At 40.1% G+C, this 24883-nt stretch overlaps 1 protein-coding gene across 1 annotated transcript; it reads right to left on the reverse strand.

Moving 5' to 3' along the window:
* Positions 1-4451: 4451 nt before the first annotated feature.
* KDSR (3-ketodihydrosphingosine reductase) lies at positions 4452-22328 on the reverse strand (the record flags this gene model as incomplete). The annotated part of the gene is made up of 10 exons (XM_079533589.1): positions 4452-4571; positions 4909-5010; positions 6867-6950; positions 9642-9725; positions 10748-10939; positions 12260-12355; positions 12539-12604; positions 16011-16067; positions 16479-16568; positions 22221-22328. 10 exons carry the CDS (start codon positions 22326-22328, stop codon positions 4452-4454), a joined length of 999 nt encoding a protein of 332 aa, XP_079389715.1.
* Positions 22329-24883: the final 2555 nt, after the last annotated feature.

Below are 24883 nucleotides of genomic sequence, written 5' to 3' on the forward strand. Positions count from 1 at the left end.
GTTCAAGAAGCAAATAGCGTTATTTCACCTCCTCCCAGCCCACAACATGCAGATGACCAAAGTCTTCTTTCACCACTTTAGTGCATTGGGGTTGAAAAGCAAGGAAATAAAAGAGGATGGGAGGTGTGGCTCCAAAGGAGACACCTCATTTAAAAGGTTCTGGTCTCATGAGAGTCTCCCCCAAGTGACAGAGGAAAGCAAGCGACTGAAGGTTTTGCTGTCAGCTCTGGAAGGACACCCACCTACTTGAGTGTGCCTGGTACTATCCCTGTGTAAAAAGCAAACCAAAAAACAACCCTACCCAGGTAGTTTAGCCTCTTAGCTGAAATCAGTTTTTGTTTGCTGTTTTATTTAATTTTTAAAAAATGCTATGTATTTTTGTTTCAAAAAATGCCTACAGGAATGAAGAGCAATCTACTTTGCCTGCTAATTCTACTGAAAAGGAAACCAGCAGCTCCCAATGCAATTGGCTGCCTCCTGTTACAAAACTTCTCATTATCTAACAAACACCAGGCCCCTCACCTTTAAAACATTCTACATAGCATACCTTCCTTTACCCATTATTGATTTTGGAGGATAAATCAGCAAGAATGGCTTTCTGAAAGACTGAATTTCTGTGATCCTGGATTTGACAGTAGCCATCTTCAGGGTATTTCCCCATGACTAGTATTACCTTGGAGTTAGCCTTTCTCTCAAGCTGAAAGATAGTACAAAAATTTTATATACAGGATCATGTTCAACAGTGTCTCAGAAAGACAGCCACCCTAACCTTGTTCATTCCTGTTGTTTCCCACTAGAAAGAACGAGCACCACTTGGCTCATCAGAATTCACGGTTGCTTCCAGAAAGCACAAGTACTAGTTAAATTCTGGAAGCAATCCTACAATAAAAGCAGATTTTATCAATTTAATGCCATTTTCCAATATCAATTTAGTGTCATACCTATGTCTGATGACACACTACTGAATGGAGCGCCTTACATCTTCCCCCATTTGCTGCACACCTCTGCCTGGGCTGCCAAAGCAAGGGGGAGATGTATTGCCCCCCCGCTCTTCTACAAAATTAACAGGATCCTGCTGAATTAATCCCAGATTAAAAAAAGAAAACCACCAGGCCTTGCAAATGAGTGTACCTACTGCTCTTCATCCCTTCAAAGAACTTCAGAGCTACAGGTTTTGTTGATCCTCCGTTTATTTTGAGAAATATAAAATCTGAAAACTAGTTTACAGTTCTGGCACAAAATAGATGAAGCAATAAGCACAATTTTTTTTTTTTTTTTTTTAAACAAATGGTACTATGTATTTTTACCACTTAAAAGTGCCTCAAGTTTTTCACAGCAAATAAAGTTTACCTATATCTTTTGTCTTAGTAAAATATTAAATCCATTTAAATTGCACATGAACACCTTGGTAAAGTTATAATAAATCTGTGTTTAAAGCAGACGGTCATTAGAAACTACACAGAATAGAGAAGACTATCAAAGTCCAAAGTGAATCTTAAAGACTGACCAGGAAAACAAGAGACAAGACACTGCCTGATATGGCACAAGTGATTAAATTACTGACAGCTTTACAAAATGGTAGTTGCATCTATTTGAAGTTCCTCGTGGATTTAATACACTGCTAAAATGCTTCGATGCAGAGGTTCTGTAACATTTAAAGTAGCAAAAAAAAAAAAAAATTATATATATATATATATATATGTATTTTTTACTCAAACATTATTCCACAAGATTACAAGGCATCTCCTTCACTTAATATTGGACCTTAAAATGAGTATGATCGTAGATTTAGAATGGAGATAAGAAAAAGTTTACATTAAAGGCTGCTGCATTTGACAACATACTCCATTTTGACAGTAAAACAGCTGGAAAGTTTATCAGTTAAAATGAACCGTATGAATGTGCAACAACAGAAGCTGGAACATTCAGAAAGATTATTCTTTACTTGTTTCTTTTCAAAGTTTGCCTGCTTCACATTTCTAGAATTGCTGAGGGGATGCAACCTACAATTTTACAGCCAATACAACTTCTTGCAATGGGCAAAAACAGGTGTGAACTGAAGCACACTTTACCTCAGGGCCCTAACTTTCACCCAGTATTCCTCTTCACAAACAGTCCTGCTGAACTACAATCAGTCATTATTTGGAGCATTCTTCAGTCAAGATTTTCAGAAAAGTGACTGGTGATTTAAGATGCCCAACAGGAAATATTCTTAAAGAGGCCCAGTTATCAGAGTACGTGCACTCTAATCTTCTGAATTATTTCTTAAATGCAAGCCTTTTAATATCCCAAGTTGAAGATCCTATAAAATTCAAGTATCTGAAGTCTTATTGGTTTCAAGACTTGACCTTCAAAGCTTGTGTTGCTCTAAAGTCATTTGCAGAAGCAAATATCTTCCAAACTACCGCATAACCAATTCACCCACTTTGGTATCATTTTGCAAATGATCAAAGGAACATTTGATTTTTGCACCAGGATAACAACTAACGTAGATAACTGGGTCCAAATAGCATTGTTATGTTGCTTTAAGAAACATGGCAATATTGACAACGTATGAGAAATGCTCCACTATGTGTCATTCACATTAAACAGCACAGAAAACACAAATGCAGACTAAATTTCTCTGCACTAAAGCCCAGCTGGTTAAAAAATGCAGGAATATAGTGTACTCTCAAAATTAATTGTATAATATAGGCATGCACAACTTCACATATCTAAAGAAAATCAAGAGGCAGGACCTAAAACACAGGCTTTAGGAAGTATTCTGCAATGCCTTAACGTTTGCGATTCAATGAAATTCTAACCACTGTGAATGAGAGCACCAGTGTGACTCCTCCAAATACATTTGTAAAACAGACATTAAAGCAAGTTTAGCCTACGTGAACAAAAGTTTTTGAAGTGATCAACTGAAATCAGAGGGAGAACAACCGAGTTACATTTCTAAGACTTTTCCCTGTTAACCACCTATTCTTTCTCATCTCAGCTTAACTGAATACCTGTTCTTAAATAGGTATACAGAACATCTTAAAAACAATCAATTTTGCTTGCTTTGCTCTTGAATACTACTTTCAAGGAAGTGAAAACGCCAAGTCTTAACAGTAGTTTTAGGTTCAGAGTACTGACTGAAAACGGCAGATCTGACATTTACAACACACTGGCGCCAATAAATACAAAATACACAGCTTTTGGGAAAAAAAGCTCACAAGGCACTTGCTATAGTGGTCCATTAAATAAACAGTGTATATAGTGCACCCTTAAAACATCACTGTTATGCATCAAGCTTTTCCAGTGTTAAACTTGCAATTTATTAGAAAAAAAAAACATTGTGTTCTGTGTATTCTGAAGCAGTTATGGAGCAGTCTTGGTTCATATATAATGTAAATCAAGCAAATGAGGAGAGGGACAGAGGAGAGAATTTTAAATAAGTTCTTGTTGTGTTAGAAGTTTTTCTGTGTAACAAACAAATTAAGCACAGATACCATTCTGATTCTCCTCCCTGCCCCCTGTCCCAAAAGCTACATTGCTGCTACCCTAAGAGCCCAGTGTCCGAGTCTATCATCACCTACTGGTGTGGCTCATCATTTGTGGCTTTGAAAACTAATGTGCATGACAGTAGCATGAAGCTACTTCCCTTTCCAGAGCAAAAACTGGCAGATAAGAAGAGTGTATAACTTTGACAAATACTTTTCCAATGATTTAAAATGTTGAAAGACATAATCACTCTTGAAAATGGTTTGATTTTTTTTTTTGTTCACAGCATACTTCAAGGGCCAGTTACACCTCCTAGCATTTCTCTGTAGGAATGGGTTCTTCATCTCCCTTTAGAAAGTATGCATACATTAAGTCATACTTTTTAATTACTCCCAGACTGAGAAAGCTTAGATTAACAAAAAAAAAAAAAAAATCTGTCATCTTGAGGTTTCCACAAGTGTGTGCTGAACAGAATAAAGAAAGCTGTCTTTGACTGAAATATCTGTAGATTGGCCATCAAAGGAAAAGTTAACATTCCAAATTAAAAACAGTCCCAAAACATTAGCAAGAGTACTGACTTGTTCAGGGGACTTTAATCTACTTCAGCCCAGTCTGTCGTGGTATAGTTATTTTTTTTTTCCACATAAGCACCAAAGTGAGAAAACTTAAGCATTTGTCCAGAATTACCACACATGGTCCATTCTCAAGTTCTACCCTACAGGTGACTTACATGTTCCCAAATTCTCTCCAGCTCAAATCACCAAAGGAAAAAAAAAAAAAGCTAATCCTCAATCTCTCTTTTGCATAGCTTGGCATTTTCTGGAGTTAAGCTTCTGTTTTCTTTCATTGCTTTTGAGAGGACTCATCTATCACATAACCAAGTACCTTCAGTCTACATCCTTCAACAGAGAAGCTGAGTCCCACTTGAGCAGCAAGCTGTCCAGGACTGTTTGACATTCTTCTTTCAATTCAATTCAAGATTATTCAGTCTTATCTGTATTTTCAGATTTTTCTCTTTGCATCATGCAGCGTCGAACTATGCTGTCAAAGCTTCCTAGGTAAAAGAGGCCAATGATGCGAAAAATGCCCATGCAAACAACCTGGAAACAGAGAAACATCTTTCAATTCACTTATGATCCTGGATTGTAGCGCGTTATTTACTCATGAAGTAAAAGTTCCAGACAGGTAATGTAATCAAGAAAAAAAACATATGAAGACATTCTTAACTATGTTCCAGTTCGGGACTGAGCAGTGTGTAGTTATCTCTGCTTTCTTGCCACATTGCTGCTTCAGCTCAAGAACATTGCTCCAGTTTCCTAAATCCAAGCCTCCATGGTATTGACAGCTACTTGATGAAAAAATAATCAATGTTTGCATAACGTTCTACATATTTTAAACTGCAAGGAATTGTGACTATGAGGCCTTTGCAAACCTTACCTGCTGAAGACCTTCAGTGATAGAAGTGACTGGTGACATTCCACTTGTCAATATTGATAGCATGTAACCATCTGATCCAACAAAGCTGTTAAAGTTCCCTTGCTGAATGGAAGGAAAACAGTAATTAAGGAAAATGTAATTTACCCAGTTGTGGCAAAACATGACATGCCTTAATTTTACAGCTATTTATAATAATCATACTTAATTTCATGTCACTATGAATGAATACCTCAATGTAAAAAATATGACCACAATTAAGAGCCTATGTTTTAAGAAGTATTTTGTACTATACAGCAACATTCTGGAAGACACTCCCTAAAAATAGAGGTGTGATAGATTTCTAAGAATTTCTTTGTATGCTAGAAAGGCTCTATGTTTCTTCTTGAAGTATGCCTACTGATAGAGAAAATGCACAATGTTCTCCCTGTGAACACGTTTCAGAGAGAATTACACCCTATTTCTGTCAGATCACCAATCACTGCTGTACTCAAAGAATAAAACACTGCTAAACCTTTTTTTTTTTTCTTCCCAAATCAGGTTACTACTGTGTGAGACTTATTGGAGGAGGTGTCCTTCAAACACTGTGCAAAAAGTTCACCTTCACTTATATCAACGGCTTTGATTGGCTGTCCTCAAAACTGCTAAATACACTGCATACTAAGAGATTCAACTAACAGCAGAAGGGGAGGCTCCCCAGGAGAAAAAGGTGTGGATTTTTTTTTTTTTTGGGGGGGGTGGGGGGGGACTACTCATCAGAAAAGACTGCAACTCTGTAACTCTGACTCCTGGGCTTCTCCCACTTCATTTATTTTTTTCTCCTACCAGGTTTTGCTGGAAAACAGACTTCCTGACACACTGCACGATGACTGTGGAGCGCAGAAGTGAAAGGGGGGGGGGGGGGGGGGTGTTCCTGAATCACAATTGTCTATTTAGAGCAGTAGAGGAGATGATATGTGAGTGAAGTACTACCCAACACACACCTGAGAGAACTGAGTTCCTACAGTCCAAGAACGACCTTTTAGTTTCAATTTTAGTCTCTCAGCTGAGGGTTTGACGGCATAAAGACCACACCTCAACTAATAGACCACCACTGGAAGGCATGGAATAAAAAGATCAGATACTTATGATTAGAAAGCTGACTGGTTGTCCTTAACTATCAATGCAGAATACCACGTGAGGACATACTGTATTTTGAAACTCACCACCCCAAATCCAGGCGTGGCTTTGCACTTATCTGCTGCATTTGTGAAGCTATTGTAAAAGTTGCTCAAAACCTTGTTAAAAGTATTGTAATGTAGAATTGTAAAATAATAACAGACAGGATTCAATTGCTGTACTCTAAGGATATTAAATTCCAGTTTTATTTCCACCTCAGAATGTCCTTGGTGTTTGCTGCTTCTTATTTTGTTAAGAAGCAATCTTCAGCACAAATCTCTACAACAATTCCTAAAAATGCAATGCTCCTTTGTAACTAAGAACATCTTACTGTATTCTAATCACTCATAAATCAGATACTTTAGACATTTATAGCCAAAAAGGCTAGACATCTTCCATTTATTTTAAAATCATTTTGATCTAAGCTCATATTCAAGAAAAATTAGACTGTCAAAGAAGCTTTTGAGGTTAGACAAATGGTATTTGATACATAAAAAGCCAATATAGTTCAGTGCTTTGAAACACAGCCATAACCTGCTTTTGAGACATTGTATCATCCCAAGGCAGCCTTTTATTCTAAAGGACAACTTCGGATACATTTTAGTTCAAAAAGATGGCACAAAATCATTTGTGGGCACAGCCACAAAAGAGGAATAGAAAAAAACTTCCTGCTCAAACTAAGGAGAGACCACCACTTCTTGTAAATTGATCTTATTTTTAGCTCAATCATTCTCTTAAACAAGCATTACAAGCCATCTTGGTCTCTCCTTTGAAGGTCATACTTTAAGAAATGATTTACTTACTATGGCATCTTTGACTATAACTCTGGCAACTTGTTCCGCTTGGCAAACAGATGAGGTTTCAGAAATGAGCTTTGTCTCTAAGGGCTTTAATAGAGAAACGTCATTAGAAGTTGGACTCAGAACACACAGGAGAGAAAACACAAAGGACAAATTTTGGTTTTGGGTCTTTCAGTGCAGGTGGTGGTGCTGCTTATAAGTGGTACCGTTCTGTCACTTAAAACATCCACTGAAAAGAAAAAGCACCTTCACAAGCAGCAGTTTTACAAAGAGAGCTGCCAGCTTCTAGGCAGCACTTTCCCCCTTGGAATTTATTACCAACAAAAAAGGAGATGGTGTTCTTTCCAAGTATTTGATTTTCAGAAGGCAGAAAAATGCTTAAGCTATGTCTCCTCAATGCCTCTATTTTTTCTTTTAATGAATTAAATAATTAAATGCCTTATGAATTTGTTTTGTGAGATTTTACTTAATTTTTTTTTGTTTGTTTCTCAAACACCACACAGGGTACCCACCGAAATCCAACACTGTATTTCACTTTGTGTTTTAGAGCATTTATGTCATTTTACCTTACTAGAAGAAAGCAGCCATAGCAATTTGATCAGTCACAATTTCTTTTACAAAAATAAGTCTGATCTGTTTTAAGAGCAAGCAGTAAAAAGGTTTGAGAAGTATTCAGAAGCTTGTTTGTTTGTCATTTATTTGCTTCTATAATGCTGGAGCTAAATGCATGGCAAGCTGTTTGAATGATAAATATATGAAGATAAATGGTTCTGTTGATAAAGAACAAACTGCACTAAATTAGGAAAAGAAGAGTGGTTACAAGTAGATTTGTTATAGAGAAGAATTGAATTAGATTTAATGAAGTTGAATGGAAGCATTCAAACTTAGTCAAATACTTAGTATCCATAAAGCATTTTAAGATTAATCCTTTGAAACACACACACTTCTTGAAAATCCCACACTTCTAGGGAAGAAAATTACAGGCTTCTCTCTCAATGTCAATCTGAAGTATCTGTGAAATTGTGAATCCCAATGTGCTGACCAGGCTCACTGGTTTATTTTTTAAACGTGTATTAAGAAAAAAAGTCAGTGTCTTTGTCAGAGGAAATCACACACAAACACCTTTCACCTGCTTTCCTACGGTGGTATGGTCTGTGTCACTAGATCTCCATTTCATAACCCATGCAAAATTTAATTCATTGGCCAGTGTCGACAAAATCCATGAGAGATGCAGATGTCGAAAATCAACTACAGTACTTTAAGTTTTGGAAAAATCAGCAGCTATTCGAGGGCGTCTCACTAAAGTTAATGACATGCTGAGAAAAAGGCAGGCAGAGCTCAACCATCAAATACTTCATCTGATTAGCCAGTCAAAGCACTGTTACAATTTGTCATGCAGTTATCTCAGAAAAAGAGCTTAGTGATTAAACACAAGGAAGAAGCATCCTTGCAGCTGACTTTTTTTGCTTAAACTAACTATGAGCAATGATTACAGAATAAAACAGCTTAGCCTTAATGAGATGCAAACCACAGAAACAGATGTTCTAAACTCAGCAGTACTAAATAAATGCAACCAAAATGAATGACATTCTGAACTGTTAAATGACAGAATATTGCAGTGATTTAAGGTATCAAGGTAGTCACACAACAAAAAGACTTCATGTGTGCTAAAACCATGCATAAACATGTTTAAAAGACAATGCCTTTTTGATATAAAGAAGCCATATATATGCACACACATCACTGATTCCCCTTAAACAGAAATCTGAGATTAACAGAACATTTTGCTGGAGAATATATTTCCCTGCAGTAGGCTATTATGAAGAAAAGACAAAGAATGTGCAAACTACACGAGTATCTTCAGATGTGTAATTCTTTACGTGGATGTGTGGAAGTATGTTTAATACAGAAGATCTATTACCAAGAAGTTACAAAGAATTGTGTTACACAGTCCCTACTGATTCCTACAGAAAGGGTGAAAGACAAAACAGAACTTCACCTCAATTTCCTATTATACATTATATTAGATGAAGCATCTTAAATGTGGCTAATCTACAGATACCACTGTATGGTAAGCAGATACATCAGTGCAAACAGGGGCTCAAAAGTAGCACTGCCAGCACCCTTTTTTGATATTCCATTTTATGCATAGGAATTTGCCAAGTGACGAGAAGCAACTAAATTTCTGAAGCTCAAAACCTGCTTTAAGCTGTGCTAAATGAAAAAGACAACCACTGATACACCTCTCTGAAAAAGCAGTAGTGCCAAACAGAATGACAAAGCTTCCTTTCTACATTAATAGTGGTTGTTCTTGCATATAAAATTGTGCCATAACACGTATTCACACAGAACAGTTGGTTTGCACATCTCAGTGAAGAACTGGAGTTTTCCTTTCACCTGTCAGGACCATCCTAACAGCACAATATCAAAAGGTGCAAAAGAGGTACACTATTGTGGCTCATCGAGCTTTTATATCAAAACAACTTACAGTGGCTTTAGTTTGCTATTTTGCAACATTCAGATTGCATGCAGAAAAGCTTATTAATGTTTCAGCTATTAAAGTTAAGCAGTTCTTCCATTTAAAGCCAGAGTAAACTACACTGGACAGCGAAGTTGATAAAAACCAATGTGTTTAAGCATTTTAAACATTTTAATATGCACTGTTTCGAGAAGTACTACAGAAGTGAATGATACCTGAAATGCACTGTTTATTATAAAGTATACCTTTTCAACCATTTACCTTTATAACCATTACAGTGTTGCTGAAGGATGATTTACCTTTGTTTTACTTTCTTCTGCAAAGCCTGGTGTGTCAGTATCTGGAGGATAGGCCACTGTTACATAGATATTATAAGGCTTGACCTGCAGTTCACAAAAAAAGAAGTGTTATCTTATTACTGACAGCCTTTACATTTCTCTCATAATTTTGTTAATTTCTCTTAAATTCATGCTTGCTTTATTTCTTCAGATTGCTTGTGGTGTTAAATCATCCACGCACTCAACACCTGTAAGACTCGGAGCTTTGTCAAATAAGGAAGAAAACACAGATTTTAAAGATATGGTTGTGTTGCCTTGTTTGGTAAACACCTTTAAAAATTCAACAAAAAAATATATCACCAGTTTGAAGACAGACTCAGCAGTCCCACTGCTCTGCAGGCCACAACTCTCTAATCCTGACCGACACCATCCACTACACTGAAGGACAACAACAGTGATCATGCAAGGTCTAGAACCAAACAGATTAAGGAAAATCACTTCCCAATCAATTTTACCTGTCTTACTGCAGTGACATACTTCCAAGTCTCATCTTATCAAACAATGAAAAGTGTTGTTTTTGCTTTTTGTCTCAACTTAAATGTAGGCTTAGAACATTGCAATATATAAAGCTCACATATACCAATGTCTAGAAGAGTGAACCACTTTGAACAGAGGATTTGGTTATTAATTCAAGCTTGCAAGTTTTACTGTCTCATATGGCTCACATACCATTCACTTAGCATTGCCTTGCAATCAGCTTGGGAATCACAGGCCTACACACCAACCCCTCACACAACCATGGGATCTTCAATACCATTCTGCTTAAAATTCAAGTCCCTTTCATTAAAATAGAAGATATTTAGACATAAGATAAATAGAACATATAAGTTTGTATGCGGTCATCTTCAGTTCTAGAAACAAACTGAGTTTCTTCTCTCTTGTGCAACTGAAAGCTTAGTTTCCACAGCCCTGCACAGAGCAATATGGTTGTACTGCTCCCAAAGAAGCATCAACACAACAGGTACCAGCAGAGCTGCACAAGACTACTGAAATAAAAACGTGCTTAGCAGCTAGTGAAAATATATGTTCTTGTTTACAAGCAAGAATACTTCAATCATTTCACACACCTCCATTTGCAGGGCTTCGGCCAATCCTCGAAGAGCAAACTTGGTTGGAGAATAGGCTGTATAACCAAAAAGGCCCAGTTGCCCAGCCTGAGATGATACAAACACAATCCTTCCCATCCGCCGTTCTTTCATGGTAGAGATCACTGCACGACTCGGGTAAACACTACCCAGATAATTGACGGCCATTAATCTCTGTAAAAAAGGATATTGAAATGGTATCTGAGTCACAGATTCAGAATTCTTCAGATGCTTAGCATTATTTCTCCAAAATCCCTACTGAGGCTTGCTTTAACATCAAACTCCACTACATTTCTATTTCTATCAGCTAGCAAAGTAAACAATTGTTTTCTCCTGTATTAGTTTCATAAACCATTCTATAGCTAAGAATCTCACCGTAAGATAAAAAGGAAATGCACTGCATATGCAAGTGTTAATGGCATTCAGGATACTGATAATGTGAATTACTATGGCCTTCACAAAGAAAAAAAGGGCAAATTACAAAAAAAACTGACTTGAACAGTGTCTAGAAAGCAATGCATTTATACGCAATGTACAAAAACATACTGAAATGAAAGTTTAAAGGGCTTCCTAAAAAAGAAGCAGGAAAAAAAAATTCCTTGTACATATGCACAAGCTCTCATTGTAGACAAGTAAGATGAATTTTTCTGTTTCATTCTCCTGAGGACCTGGAGTCTCCTCCTCTGGAGATGTTCAAGACCTGCCTGGATTGTGTGATCTGGTGTAGGGAACCTGCTTTGGCAGGGAGGTTGGACTTGATGATCTCTGGAAGACCCTTCCAACCCCTACAATTCTGTGATTCTGTGACCTAAAACACAACTGGTGGCATTTACAAACAATAAAACAGATTATTTACACTTACTGTTACACTTACTATAATATGCCTATTTAGTATCAAGCCTAATTAGCATTTTCATGTGGCTCAGTGATGAGGTGGGAATCAAAGTAACCAAAAAGTAGAGAGGATGTTTTTGTTTTTTTTAAATATACATTTTGATTTGGGTTTTATTGTTTTTTTTTTTTTTTTTTTTCTTTTTTTTTTTTTTTCTTTTTTTTTCCCCCCTCTATCAAGCTGCATAAAGTTACTAACAATTCGTGCACCCCAGAGTTGAATGCTGGCAAGATGGATTCCTCTTAAACAGATTCAAAATACGGGAAAAAAGACCCACACATCTTCACCAGGAAAAAAAGAGACCATATGAAATTCAGTGTCTTTCACAGTGTGTTAAATAAAAGCACACATCAACCTTCCTTGCCATCTTGAGGTCCTTCCCTGTTCCAGGTGGAAAATTCACTGTTCTGAACTATCCATGGACCAATAATCAGGTAAAAAAATAAGTTGCAATCCTTGCAAATCTAGAAATGCATACAAAAACCATCACTAATGAAATATATGGCTACTTACACAGTCTGGAAAGACACAGTAAAATAATCTATTCCTTAGAACAGGGGAATGACTAATTACTTGCAGTGAAATAAAGCATGATCACTCACTTCAAAAGAATTCACTTCAATATCCTCAAATTTTCCTGTAACTGATGTTCCTGCACAGTTTACAAGCAGGTCAACTGGCCCCAGCTTTTCCTGAGCCTGCAAGAGGACAGAAGTTAAGCTCCCTAGCAGGAAAAAGCATTCATATAGTACAGTGCCATTATAAGTTATGTTACCACTTGGAACACATCACACAGAAATGACATTTATATATATATACACACATGTATACACACACACACACACACACACACACACACACAGGTAAAACAGTTGCCTCACCTGTTTTAGAACATTCTCCACCTGTTCATAGTCTTTAGATACATCAACAGAAATACAAAGCACAACCTAAAAAAGGAAAATGAAAGAAATTTTATAATTGAAGTCCAAGAATGGTTGGCCCCAAGCCTTACAAAAGAAACTGCACACTGCTTAATTAGGTCATATGAGGGACAAAATTAGAAAAAAAATCAAGACTAAGAAGAACTGATCAGTGGCACAGTGCTACACATGCCTAAAACGTGATTTAACATTTACTCCTTGTCTGGGAACAAGAGATTACGGATTTTAGTTTGAACGACACAAGAAAAAGAAAATAGACACCGGCCCAGGGGAGGATATGTAAATAAACAACAAAAATTAAAAAAGAGACAGCAATGTCTTAAGTTTTGTTGCAGTTGGAAGTTAGGTATTGCTTTTCTTTAAAACTGCTGGTTACATTTAGCAACACGGTCTCAGAATCTAAGTTTTGGAGGCACCGTCCAGTCAACTTCCAGCCAAAGGAAGCACTGACTTTGGGGTATCACCAACTCTAAGATCACTGCCAACTCCAACATGGCCAGGGATTTACAAAGAGACTATCCTCTCTGCTAAACAATCAGCAAAATTCAGGGGCAACTCAGTATCTTGAAATGAGAAGCAATCACATACCATAACAAAAGTAGAGACTGCTATATTCTCATCCCGATTTCTACGCCTTACTTTACTTTGTTCAATTCATTTAAAGCTGGTTTCAGGTGAAATAAAGTCATCGCCAGTTTCTAACGAGTGTCATCAGGGTCACTTGTCATGAAGCATGCCAACAAAAATGAAGAAAAGCTTACCAAAGTGTAACTAACTGCTTTGGCAGCCAGTCATTTGTCAGTTTTGCCTCTGGTCAGACTGCAACACTTCCCAGCTACATAAACAGAATCTGCTTGCCATTCCTGTGCAGCAGGTTGGCTATTCCTGCCTTCCAGCACTGTGCATAGCTGGACGTCGGAGTAAACTTGTGGTGCAAGTTATTGGTTGGCCAGCAAGCATCTCCCCTCAGGGCATTTGTAGATTTTAGAAATATTTATCTTTACCGTAAGTTTGAGAACAACAAACAGCTGAGCTAAGATAACACTGATTTACTATCTGGATGCCTTCACAAGATCAGCAAGGTTAAAAAAAAAATTATCACAGTTCCATATGAAAATTGGACATCGGGCCACAGATCAGTTAATCATACTGTGAACAATATACTCGGGAACTAGCAATGCTTGCATTGGCTAACACCACATTATACAATTCATCTTTTTGCTTCTATTATTGTATTTCCTTTCTGCTACATTAAGTTGATTATCTCCAGTCCAGAGCATGCACTGTGAATGTGGTCCTAATAAACAGATTATGCTGCCAGGAAGTCCAATATCCTCATTCCAGTTCCTCGTCTTTTGTTCTAATAGAGCATTGTCTGATCATTCCTGAAGCATTTATTTCTTAATAAAAGCTAAATTCCACTCCCAGCGAAGTAGCTAGGAATATTCCATACTAGGAAAGGGATTTTTAAAAATTTCCAAAAAAAAAAAAATTATGGGCAAGTATTTCATTCCACTGCACACCTTTATTTGTACAGGCTGCACTGTCAGCATTCTAAATAAATCACATATAAATGTCTTTCAGAGAAAACACGCCAAATCAAACACCTAAAGGTATGTAAACACCACAATCCTGGTTCTCAATGCAACTTAGTATTACATATACATGCGTGAGCAGAATGCATACAGCATATAATCAGGTAAAAACTGGTATTTCCTCTGGATTTTTGCTCCCTAGCTTGACATCTTGCAAATGTAACAGCCTCTGTGGTCTGCCAATCCATCCCAGACAACACCATGCTTTCAGCAATCTTCTTGTACAGCCTCTGTCTGTTCAGCTGCCCTCATTTGTCAGCTTCTTATCTGCTGTTCCAGACACCCTGCTTTTTCTGTTTGTATTCGTTGAATTTAGAACAGGCAGTCTTCCCTGTGACAATGACTACAACTCAACAATAGGTACACGAGGGCACTCCCACTACAGCCAGTGGAAGTACGGACAAGTCTAAATTTGCTAGTGTTAAAACAATCCTGTTTAGCCCACACTGAAGCTTGTTCAGTCTTGAACTTAGTGAAATTTTAACTGAGACTCTTGAGGGTATACCTAGTATTCTTCTTCAGAAAATAAAAACGTAAGCCCACATCTGTCGAACTTGGACAGATTTTTAACAAGAGCATTTTGACAGTGTTTGACAAAATTCATCACAACCCTGGGAAAAGACCAGAGCATGGAACCATACAACGGCCTGGGTTGAAAAGGGCCACAATGATCATCTCGTTTCAGCCCCCCGCTATGTGCAGGGTTGCCAACCAAGCAGCTAAAGGAAAACTGTTACCGGGATTTATTTGTTTTAAAAGGGGACAAAACGCTGCTCCTCCTCACCTCACATGACTTCATATTTCAAAATAAATTTGATCTGAGTAAGGCAACATGCACAGAAAGATCACCTTGAGCCATTTGACAGGAATGAGCAAAGACAGAATCAGAGTTTGCTTGATACCTTCATTTATATCAGCTAGTACTAGCATTATTGTACCACAGTACTATTGTATTATAGTACTAGCTCCCCAGTGTTCATCTTCCTCCTTTGCTTCTTTTCAAGAGAATATCAAACTTCCTAATTTACCAGACTAAACAAGTGACTTATTACATCCAATAGACACCAAATTCCTTATCACAAACAAATTGCTTGCATTGGTAACAATGAAAGTAAGAATCAGCTTCTGGAACACGAGAAAGAGGAAATCAAAGATGCAATGTTCTCAATGCTGTTTCCCTTTTCCTTTCAATTATGAGTATAAAGAAAAAAAAACATGGTAATATTTCATCTCAAAATTGTGCTTTTTGAACACAGAAAGCTGCCCCTACTTTAACAGCTAGTAGTCCAGCAAGCATTAATGCACTAAAACAGCGCATTAAGCATGAGTACACTATTTATTTACTAAAGTACCTTCAGTGTTTAGAAACCTCAGTACTTTGCCAGGGAAACAGCAATACACAGCACAACATAGGGAACAAAATCTGAAAACAAGTACCTAAATATATTCCCCATTACAATTGCTGCATTTATGATCTCTCGAAGAGAGACTTGAAAAAAGTAGGTTATTCTCCTCAATCTTGAACAATACAAACATTTATCAAGTGACAGCAAACTGCAGCTATCAAAAAAATTCTGTTATACCTACAGCTGAAAATACCAATCTTTTTCTCTGAGAAAAAAGTTAGTGTACTAACCAGGCAACATCAAATGTAGCAGAGTTTGGAACATCACACGTAGACAGATTGGAATTGTTTGAATTCAAGTGAGGCCTCACCTATTTGTAATCAAACAGCTTGGTTTTAAAAACCAGACTACTAGAGTTATGATGAAGTGACTATCTTGAAAAACAACAGTTACAGGTAACAGTGATCTTACCTGCTTGTCATTAACAGAGTACTTTTCTATTTCCTTCTTTGTCTGTAACAGCTTGTTCTGAAATGGATAACAAGAACAGCTAAAGCAGCTCAGTTATGAGAACATATTAGTCTTCAGTATTTCAAGAAGCCCTAGAAACTTTCTCTAAAAACAAGAACATTATCATCAGCTAATGATAACACTTTTCTATATTCATCTTAGAGATTTATGAATATACAATCAAAACATCAACTCCATGTGATAGCAACGGAAGAGTTTTAATGCAAGCCCATCACAAATCTTCTGTTTGGATACACTTCTTAAAAAGGCAGCCATCTCTACCCTGAAAATACATTAATTTAAATTATTAGGACCACCTTACAGCATACAGTGAAAAAAAGAATGAGTAATTATCAATTCCTAAATTACTCCTCAGCCATACCAATTTCATTAATATAGTGTAGCCAGCAAAAATACAAATATGCTTACCTCATCTCTTGCAATCAGTGTTATGAAAGCACCTTGCTTATAACATTCAATAGCAATACATTTTCCAATTCCACTGGAGCCTCCAGTTACCTAGAAGTTATTTGAAAGTCAGTTAGTCCATTGTTGTCATCCCTACTCCTATACCACAATAAAAATCAAATCAAAACTCTAATAGTGCACTGAGATTCAAATATTATCCAGTGAAGTATGAATACACAAGATATACATGAGTTAGTTTTCTTACTGAGTATTAATGAAAAAACAAAATCTCACCACCCTGTCAGGCAACTCTTTCTGCCCCAAATATCAGCTTTACCTTGGTGGTATTTCTTCATGTTTCTTATGTCAGGCTCACTCAGACCACTCTCACTTGCCTTTGATTAACTTATTTTTAAAGTCCAGTAATAGTTACAAGTTTGAAATCACTATTAAGAATGTAATTATATACTGCCCCTCCAAAAATTCATAAAGCGAGCGATCACACCCAGTCTGCCAAAAAACATCAAGTGAACAAACACAATTTAAAAAGTTATCTTCTTTTTTATTAAATAAACATCCTTGATTTGACAGCTGATCTGCTGTAGAGCATGTCTCACAGTTCACATCTGGATACTGAACTGCCTGTGCCATCCCTCAATGCCTTTCTGTGGGGATCCCAGTTTTAAGCCTCCACAAGCCTTTCCTTCTTCCTCTAAACCATAATTCTCAGTGGTCTTCCATGCAAGCAGGAAATAACCAGTTTGACTGCAGAAAACGCAAGGTGATGGCTACAGCCCCATACTAATAAACAGGTTAAAGTCACCTTATCACCCCCTCACTGCCCTCCTGAAAAATCTATTTGCAAACTCCATTTAAAACGAAACACAGATGGTGACTCAACTGCTCTTCTTGACAAAGATAAAAGCCTCTGCCTGATATGACTTCCAGGTGATTTGTTCATTTAAACCCAGTGTCTGCACATGCCTTCGGTCCTTAAATACAGAGTTGTATTTTCCTTGTATGGCAAAATTTGTTGAATCTTCTTCTAAGAGCATATCACTGAGAAAATACCGAACGCTTTATTGATGAAGTGAGTTCTGAAATACAGGCTTAAATATTTGAAAAAGAGATTCATATTCCTCTGGAAGTTGTTACTTCTGTTCTTTGTCAAGACTTCAGAGAAAATAAGGTATCACCTCTATTTCAACTATGAGAAATGGAACGCGCTGAGCCAATCAGTGGAAGAGCAAAGGCTCCCAGTCTCATCTGCACATGCCTCAGTTTTGTTTTCAGACTTACTACCTCCAAAATTCCTTCATATTCCTGGAGGCAGTAAAGTCAAAAGATTTAGAAGTACGCTCCCATGAGTCACCGAGCTCTTCTTTCTTATGAGTGTCTCATCACAAACCTTCAAACAAAACAGCTCAGTACACCAAGGGTGATCATGTAACTTCAGAAAACTTATTTTCAACATAGTCTACAGTTTTTGTCTAATTTGTCTGCTGTAATGGGTCAAGAACTTACAAAGACTAATTTCAGCTTAAACAGAGCTTCACAGACTTCCTCTATTAGAGAAAGTCAATTCAAAATCATCTTCTAATCGACTACACCAACCTTTGTGGGTGACTTCAAGATGCTTGTTATGTTCTGGAGATCATAGAATGGCCTAGATTGAAAAGGACCACAATGATCATCTCGTTTCAATCCCCCCCTGCTATGTGCAGGGTCTCCAATCATCAGACCAGGCTGCCCAGAGCCACATCCAGCCTGGCCTTGAATGCCTCCATGGATGGGGCATCCACAACCTCCTTGGGCAACCTGTTCCAGTGCATCACCACCCTCTGGGTGAAAAACTTCCTCCTGCATTCTGAGTAAAGGATGACTGTTAATGTTTGGGGACTCCAGCAGAATCCCAGCATCATTTAATTCTTCACAAGAGAAGAGTTAAGTTTTTTTTCAAGATTGGATTTCAAGAATCCAATAAATCTCTAGAAGGATTAAGAGATTCAGTTTGATGTATTCAAGCAAACCTCAGTTCCATAGATGATCTTTTACAGATTTTCAGCAGCAGCTGATACATCAGCACAGAAACTAATGAACGCATGTGGAAAATTGCTCCAATTCTCACTTCTGGCACAGCACTGAGGCACAGCTGATTGCCACCTGTACAAATTGCTAAGTGTCATGAACTGGTCAACTACACCAGTGTTTGAGGAATTCTTTGAAGGTATAAAGCCTCTGGCTTGTCAGACAACACTAATGTTCACTTTGGAAAGACGAGGTCTGAAGTCGAGCAAGAAAAGGAAGTTTTTATTTACAGTCATACCCAAGAATGCTGGATAGGGCTCATGTCAGATAGGTCAGTGACAAAAGGCAGAATCAGTTAGCTGGGAACTTCAGTGTTTAGGTGGAAGGCTGTTACTAATACGTTGGAGGTTGTTACTAACATGCACCATGAGGCGCAATGTAACAGTAAGGAAACAGAACAACTCCACAATCAATGAATAAGTGCAATTCCAAATTACCACAACTATCATCAGAAGCAATCAAAATGAAGACCTGATATGATCTTTCCAGCAGGGCTTGTTAGCTTTCACTTAGCAGCAGCACAGGATGCAAGCTGGCTTCGTGCTTCTAGACAGTGCTCTAACAGCAGGTATTTAGTTCCACTGAAACAGAACATCCCTGTAACCTGCTCCGATTGCCCGGTGTGCCTGACTGGACTCCAAATGACCTCTTGCTGAACCTCTTGATGCATCCAAGCCACAGGTCACAGTGCTCCCAGTGCAAGAGCTACAAAGCTGAGATACAGAGATGGGTCAACTCCTGAACACCCAGAGCCTGCTGCCGTTATCTGATGGGCTCTGCACAGAACTGCTGAAACTACTCCCAGTCCTGAGATGCCCTTACACCTTTAGCTCAGGTATGCTGAAGCTCAACTAAGTCCAAGTTAAAGGCTCTGCTCAAACTGAATGGAAGACAACCACAAGCAGCAAACACCCTTACATTCCTGCCATAGTTAGCACACAAAAGCAAACACACATATAAAAGCATTTCGTTTTACTACATAGCAAAACCTGATGCTCGAATCAACCTGAAAGCTGCAAAGTCCTTTCTATTTAACAGTGCCCTCTGAGGTTACCAAAACACACAGCAGATATGGAACAGAAAAACACCCCCACAAGATGAGATCAGTAATTTGGAGTTCCATGGATTTCCATTCCTCACTAACTAGAAGAGACTCCTGTGGGCACAATCCCCCTCTAAAGCATACCTCATGTTACACAGCAAGCACTTCCATCACACAAGTGACTCCAGGACAGGACAAGAGGGGAAAAAACCCCAACAACAACAACAAAAAACAATCACACATTTTCTGCCTCAGATTCCTGTCCTCATAGCTCAAACACCTAGCTATATTAACCACTACAACTGTTAGGAGCACAGAGAAACAGCCTCTAAAAATGATTGCGAAAAAAATGCTGATTTAAATTGAGAATTCAACAAGTAACTGCTAGGAAACAATATACACAGCTGTGTCCAAACACATCCAATGACTTTCTTTAAGAAATACTACAGGTATTCTCTTGCACATGCAAAGGAGGAATTACATATACAGATCACATAAACGGATTTTGACCTCTTCTGTGAAAACACTTCAAGGAAGTCTTGGAACAGTGCTGGAGTCCTGAATATTTTTCATGAAATCTTCTGATAATCTCAGTAGCAGAGAGCACTCACTCCCATTATACGATGCAAGAATTCACATTGCACATGTGATGTGTAAAGCCTCCATGAGCACAGTTTCAAATTTACAGAACTATCATCCAGTATTTTTCCTTACACAATTCACCCAAACATTTGAAATCCAAACATGCAAGTTTAACAGCATCAGGGTTATTAGCAGCACCTCTCTATCCAAAAACTAAAATTCTGAAACAACTGCTCCACATTTCATTTGTTTGCATGAATGTTTTCAGAGTATAACTGAAGCCAAAGTCAAACAAGTGCTTCTCCCAGCAGCAATGCCACTGAAGTTCATCACCCACAGATTTGTAAGGTTGACAATGGTTTGCACAAAACCATGAGAAAGGTGATGCTGATAAATACCTACAGTCTTTCTTCTATTGGTGTATCAATACAGTTAATCCTCCAGAGGGTGGTGATGCACTGGAACAGGTTGCCCAAGGAGGTTGTGGATGCCCCATCTACGGAGGCATTAAAGGCCAGGCTGGATGTGGCTCTGGGCAGCCTGGTCTGGTGGTTGGCGACCCTGCATGTAGCAGGGGGGTTGAAACTCGTTGGATCACTGACATCCTTTTCAACCCAGGCCATTCTATAGTCCCATGAATAGTCATTTTGAGACCTTCACTTGTGTCAAATTCAGCTTACGTGGCTAATATAATTAGCTGTAGCTGTTGTGAGGGAAGGTTTCTCCCACGAGATTATTCTTTGTCGTTTTCTATGTGAGCCAACTGAAGTGGTTCTTTGAAAACAGAAGAACCAGCAGAGTAGCTTTGAAAAAAGCATAATGACATAAAGAAAAGACAACATTTGGGATAATCAGGTTAAAAACAAACAAGTGAACAATATTCTAGAATGGAATACACCAAACACTTTATTGTTTATTATTCTATTTTCATGTGAGCATTGCAGAAGACCCTTATCCTGTTTCACCTTTGCTTTTACGCAGTACAGAAGGATTCCTGCTTAGCAAGCATTACTGCTGTGGGAAGAGACTCAAAGAGAGAGCCTTCACTCATGGTCTAATATCTCATGATGCTGTAAAGCCAGTTACAGTACCCAGCAATACCCACTGCACCAAGTAACTCAGGAACACTGTCGTAACTTGGACAGCTCGAAGCAGAGACAGCTCTACCTGCAAAGAGCAGTCCTAAAACAAATAGGCAGACAAAAATGCAAACAAAATAACAAGGCACCGCAGGGAGCTCAAATATATATATATATATATATATATATATATATATATATATAACATATATATATATATATGTAAAACATATATATATATATATGTAAAACATATATATATATATATATATATATATATATATATATAACGTATATATATACATATATATAACATATCCCCAAAGCCGAGCAGCTGTCAATCCCTCCGCACCTCAAAGGTCTAACTGCTGCATTACCCCAAGCCCTGCTGTAAGGAGGGCGATCTGCAAGCAGATTCAACAAGCAAACAGCACAGCTACTCTACGCAGAGCACACCCGGGCGAACTACAGCTAGTCCCGCCATCCGACTGAAGGAGCACCGCTGTCCCGACTCGCTCTCACGCACCCACGTGCCGCACCCGCAGGCCCCCGGCTGTCGCTCCCCATCCCGCAGCCGTCCAGCTTTCGGCGGTACGCTCCTGGGGAACTGTTCAAACGCTACATTTTCCCGGATAACACCCCCTCCCCCTCAAAGGCTCGCTCCTACCACGCTGATTATAGACAAGCAAAACGTTGCTCGTGGACACGGATACCCGCGCTGCGTGCCGTCTGCCCGCTTCCCTTCGAGTCAGCCTACCCGTTTCTTCGCCCCGGCTCTCCTTTCAGCCCGCGCCTTCCCCCTCCCGCGGAGGGCCGCGCTTCAGCACCCCGGCAGACACAGCCGGGCCTTTGCCGGGACACGGCGGCCGCGGCCTCCCCGCTCCCTCGTCCCGCCCAGCCGGACCACTCCCCCGCGGTCGGTCGGCCAGCAGCGGCCGGGATCGGGGCGGGGAGAGGCATCGCTCGACTCACCACGACGTGCGCGCCGGGCAGCTTGAGGGGCTTGGGGCTGATGAGCGGCGACACCATGTAGAGGAGAAGGACGACGGCCACGATGAAGGCGGCCGCCAGGAGCAGCATGGCTCGGGCCGGGCTTGCCGCTGGGGAGGGGGGCGGCGAGCGGTGACGCGGCCCCCGGGGCTGCGGGAGGCGCCGAGCGCGGCGCGGCCCGGCGCGGACAGCGGGAGCAGAGCCGGTACCCGCCTGCGCCGCGGCGCCACGGGGCCAGGGAGGAGGAGGAGGGAGGAGGAGAACGCGGCCGCCACTCCGCGCCCTGATTGGCCGGTGGGCGGGGCGGGCGCGGCCTCGAGCGCGGGGATTGGCCAGTGAGCCAGGGGAAGGAGCTCGCGGATTGGCCGAGGGGCGGGACGGTGCTCGGAGATTGGAGCCGCAGGCTGTTTGCGGGGTCACCGTTGGAGGCAAAGGGCGGCGGAGAAGAGAAAGTTCCTACGGAGACGATGGGGTGCGGGAGGGCGCCCCCTAGGGTCCCCGCCTAGGGCGGGTGAGGCGAGGCGTGAGGTAGGCCCCGCCCCTTCTCGTCACGTGGGGCTTCCCGCCGAAAGGAGGGGGCGTGGCTCCGTGCGGAGAGGGCGGGCGGTTGCGGGTGGCATTCGCAGGGTGACAGAATCGCAGAATGGCCGGGGTTGGGAGGGACCTCAAGGATCAGGAATCTCCAACCGCCCTGCCACGTGCAGGGTCACCAACCTCCCCGTTTAATACTAGACCAGGCTGCCCAGGGCCCCATCCTGTCTGGCCTTGAAGACTGGCCTAGGAATGGGGCATCCACAACCTCTCTGGGCAGCCTGTTCCAGCACCTCTCCACTCTCATGGTAAAGAAGTAAAGGGCATTCGTGCTCTGAGGGCAGCTCTTCATGGGGAAAAATATATATATATATATGTGTAAAAGCGTGGTTTCAAAGCATAATAATAAAAGATAAATTAAAACAAAAACATCCTGGAGCTCAAACAAAATGGTTCCATGCCTTTGACTTAGTATGTCTGCTTACGTTCAATATTTCCTTCGCTGTTTATGACTGAAAGGAACCCCCTGAAATGATTTGCGTTGCAAATGCTGTGCAGCCTCTGACCTGTAGAGAGGAGTTTGCAGCGTGCACAGCGTTAGGGCCTCGGAGAGATTAGGATCAGACAAAAGCGCTGGGCAAGAGGGCGTGCAGAAGGGTGTGAAGATAATGCAGGAGATGAGATTGGAGCGAGGAGTAGGCGGAAATGGGAGCAGTGCTGCAGGCAGGGATTAGGCAGCCGTCAAAGGGAGAGCAAAGAATCTGTAACAAAAGAATCCAGAAATTAGTTCTGGAATGGGATTGAGTCAGGATCAGACTTTGGTGACACTTTGACTGTGGTGCTGCGGGGTGAAGGTGTGAGGACATGAGAAGAAAGTGTGCGTGCTGAGCTAACAGCTGCCACAGCACGGATGGGGAGAGAGCTGACAAGTGGCGTGTCCGAGGAAAGGCAGTGTGGAATCACAGGCATCCTTAAGGTTGGAAGAGGCCACCAAGTCCAACCAGCAGAAGTTGGTGCAGGATGTGGACTAAAAAATGCAGCAAGCAGAGACATCGACTTCATTCTTTACATACAGGGCGGTGTATGTGTTATCTTTTGTAGAATATTAATTAAACACAAAAGAGGAGATTGATAATGTAATAGAGCCTATTTATAGATATCTACTGCAGAATATGGCAAAGCTTGAAAAGCTCAAATGTCAGCAGCATGGAGATAAAGCAGACGGAGATAAATCCGTCTTTCACAATGCGGTATCGCTCTCAGAATCAACATGGGGCGAGGGCATGGATGAAAACAATCATCTGCGGCTAATGTCTAGTAAAATGAAGGTTAAACACGTTGGTAGGGGGCCTTTAAAAACCTCAAATGCTTGATATGCTCCTGATTGGTCACGGTTACGATCACATATTACTAAACATTTGAAAAGCCCTTGCCGATTAATGAGGAATCCCCTTGGTAAATTGTATGGAGAAATCTGTACTGCCTTTTCCTTTCGGCTAAGTGGCCACTTTACAGCCTTGTGATTGACAATCCAGGTAGCGTCTGCTCGACTTTTGTTCCTGGGGCAGTGAAGTGTCATGAATTTATCTCTGAGAAAAAACATTCGAAAGTGGAGACCCTGCGAACTGATTATAACTCAGCAAAGTATTGCACAGCAGTAGGTTTTGATTCCTTTAAAGTATGCCGACAGGCACTGAAGTTTGCCCTCCTGAGCTGTCTGCTGTTTGGTTTGTATTTGTCTCATGTGATCTCATCCACTAAGGAAGTGCATTCCTGACACACGGGAATGGTTTGCTATGAAACTGTTTTCTGGGTGACTGTGGAACTGGAAATTGAACACTGAAAAAAATGTTGAAGCTCTCCAGTCCAAACTTTGGTTGTATGTACAGCAGTATTTAATTAATCTGACCTTGACAGAACAACATCAAAAAGTGTAATTTTGAAGCACAAACTGACCAAGGTACGTATGTCCTTAGGGATGGGTAAGAAAACAGAAAGGTTAAAACATGTTAATTGCTTTGCTAATTAATCCTTAGAAGAAGCATCAACACAACAGTGATGTGTTTAGAGAAGAAAATCAAATACAAGTAGATTAAAGTGTCCAAAAGATAGGA

This window comes from Tetrao urogallus (assembly GCF_951394365.1).
Source record: "Tetrao urogallus genome assembly, chromosome: 3".
Lineage (NCBI taxonomy): Eukaryota > Metazoa > Chordata > Aves > Galliformes > Phasianidae > Tetrao > Tetrao urogallus.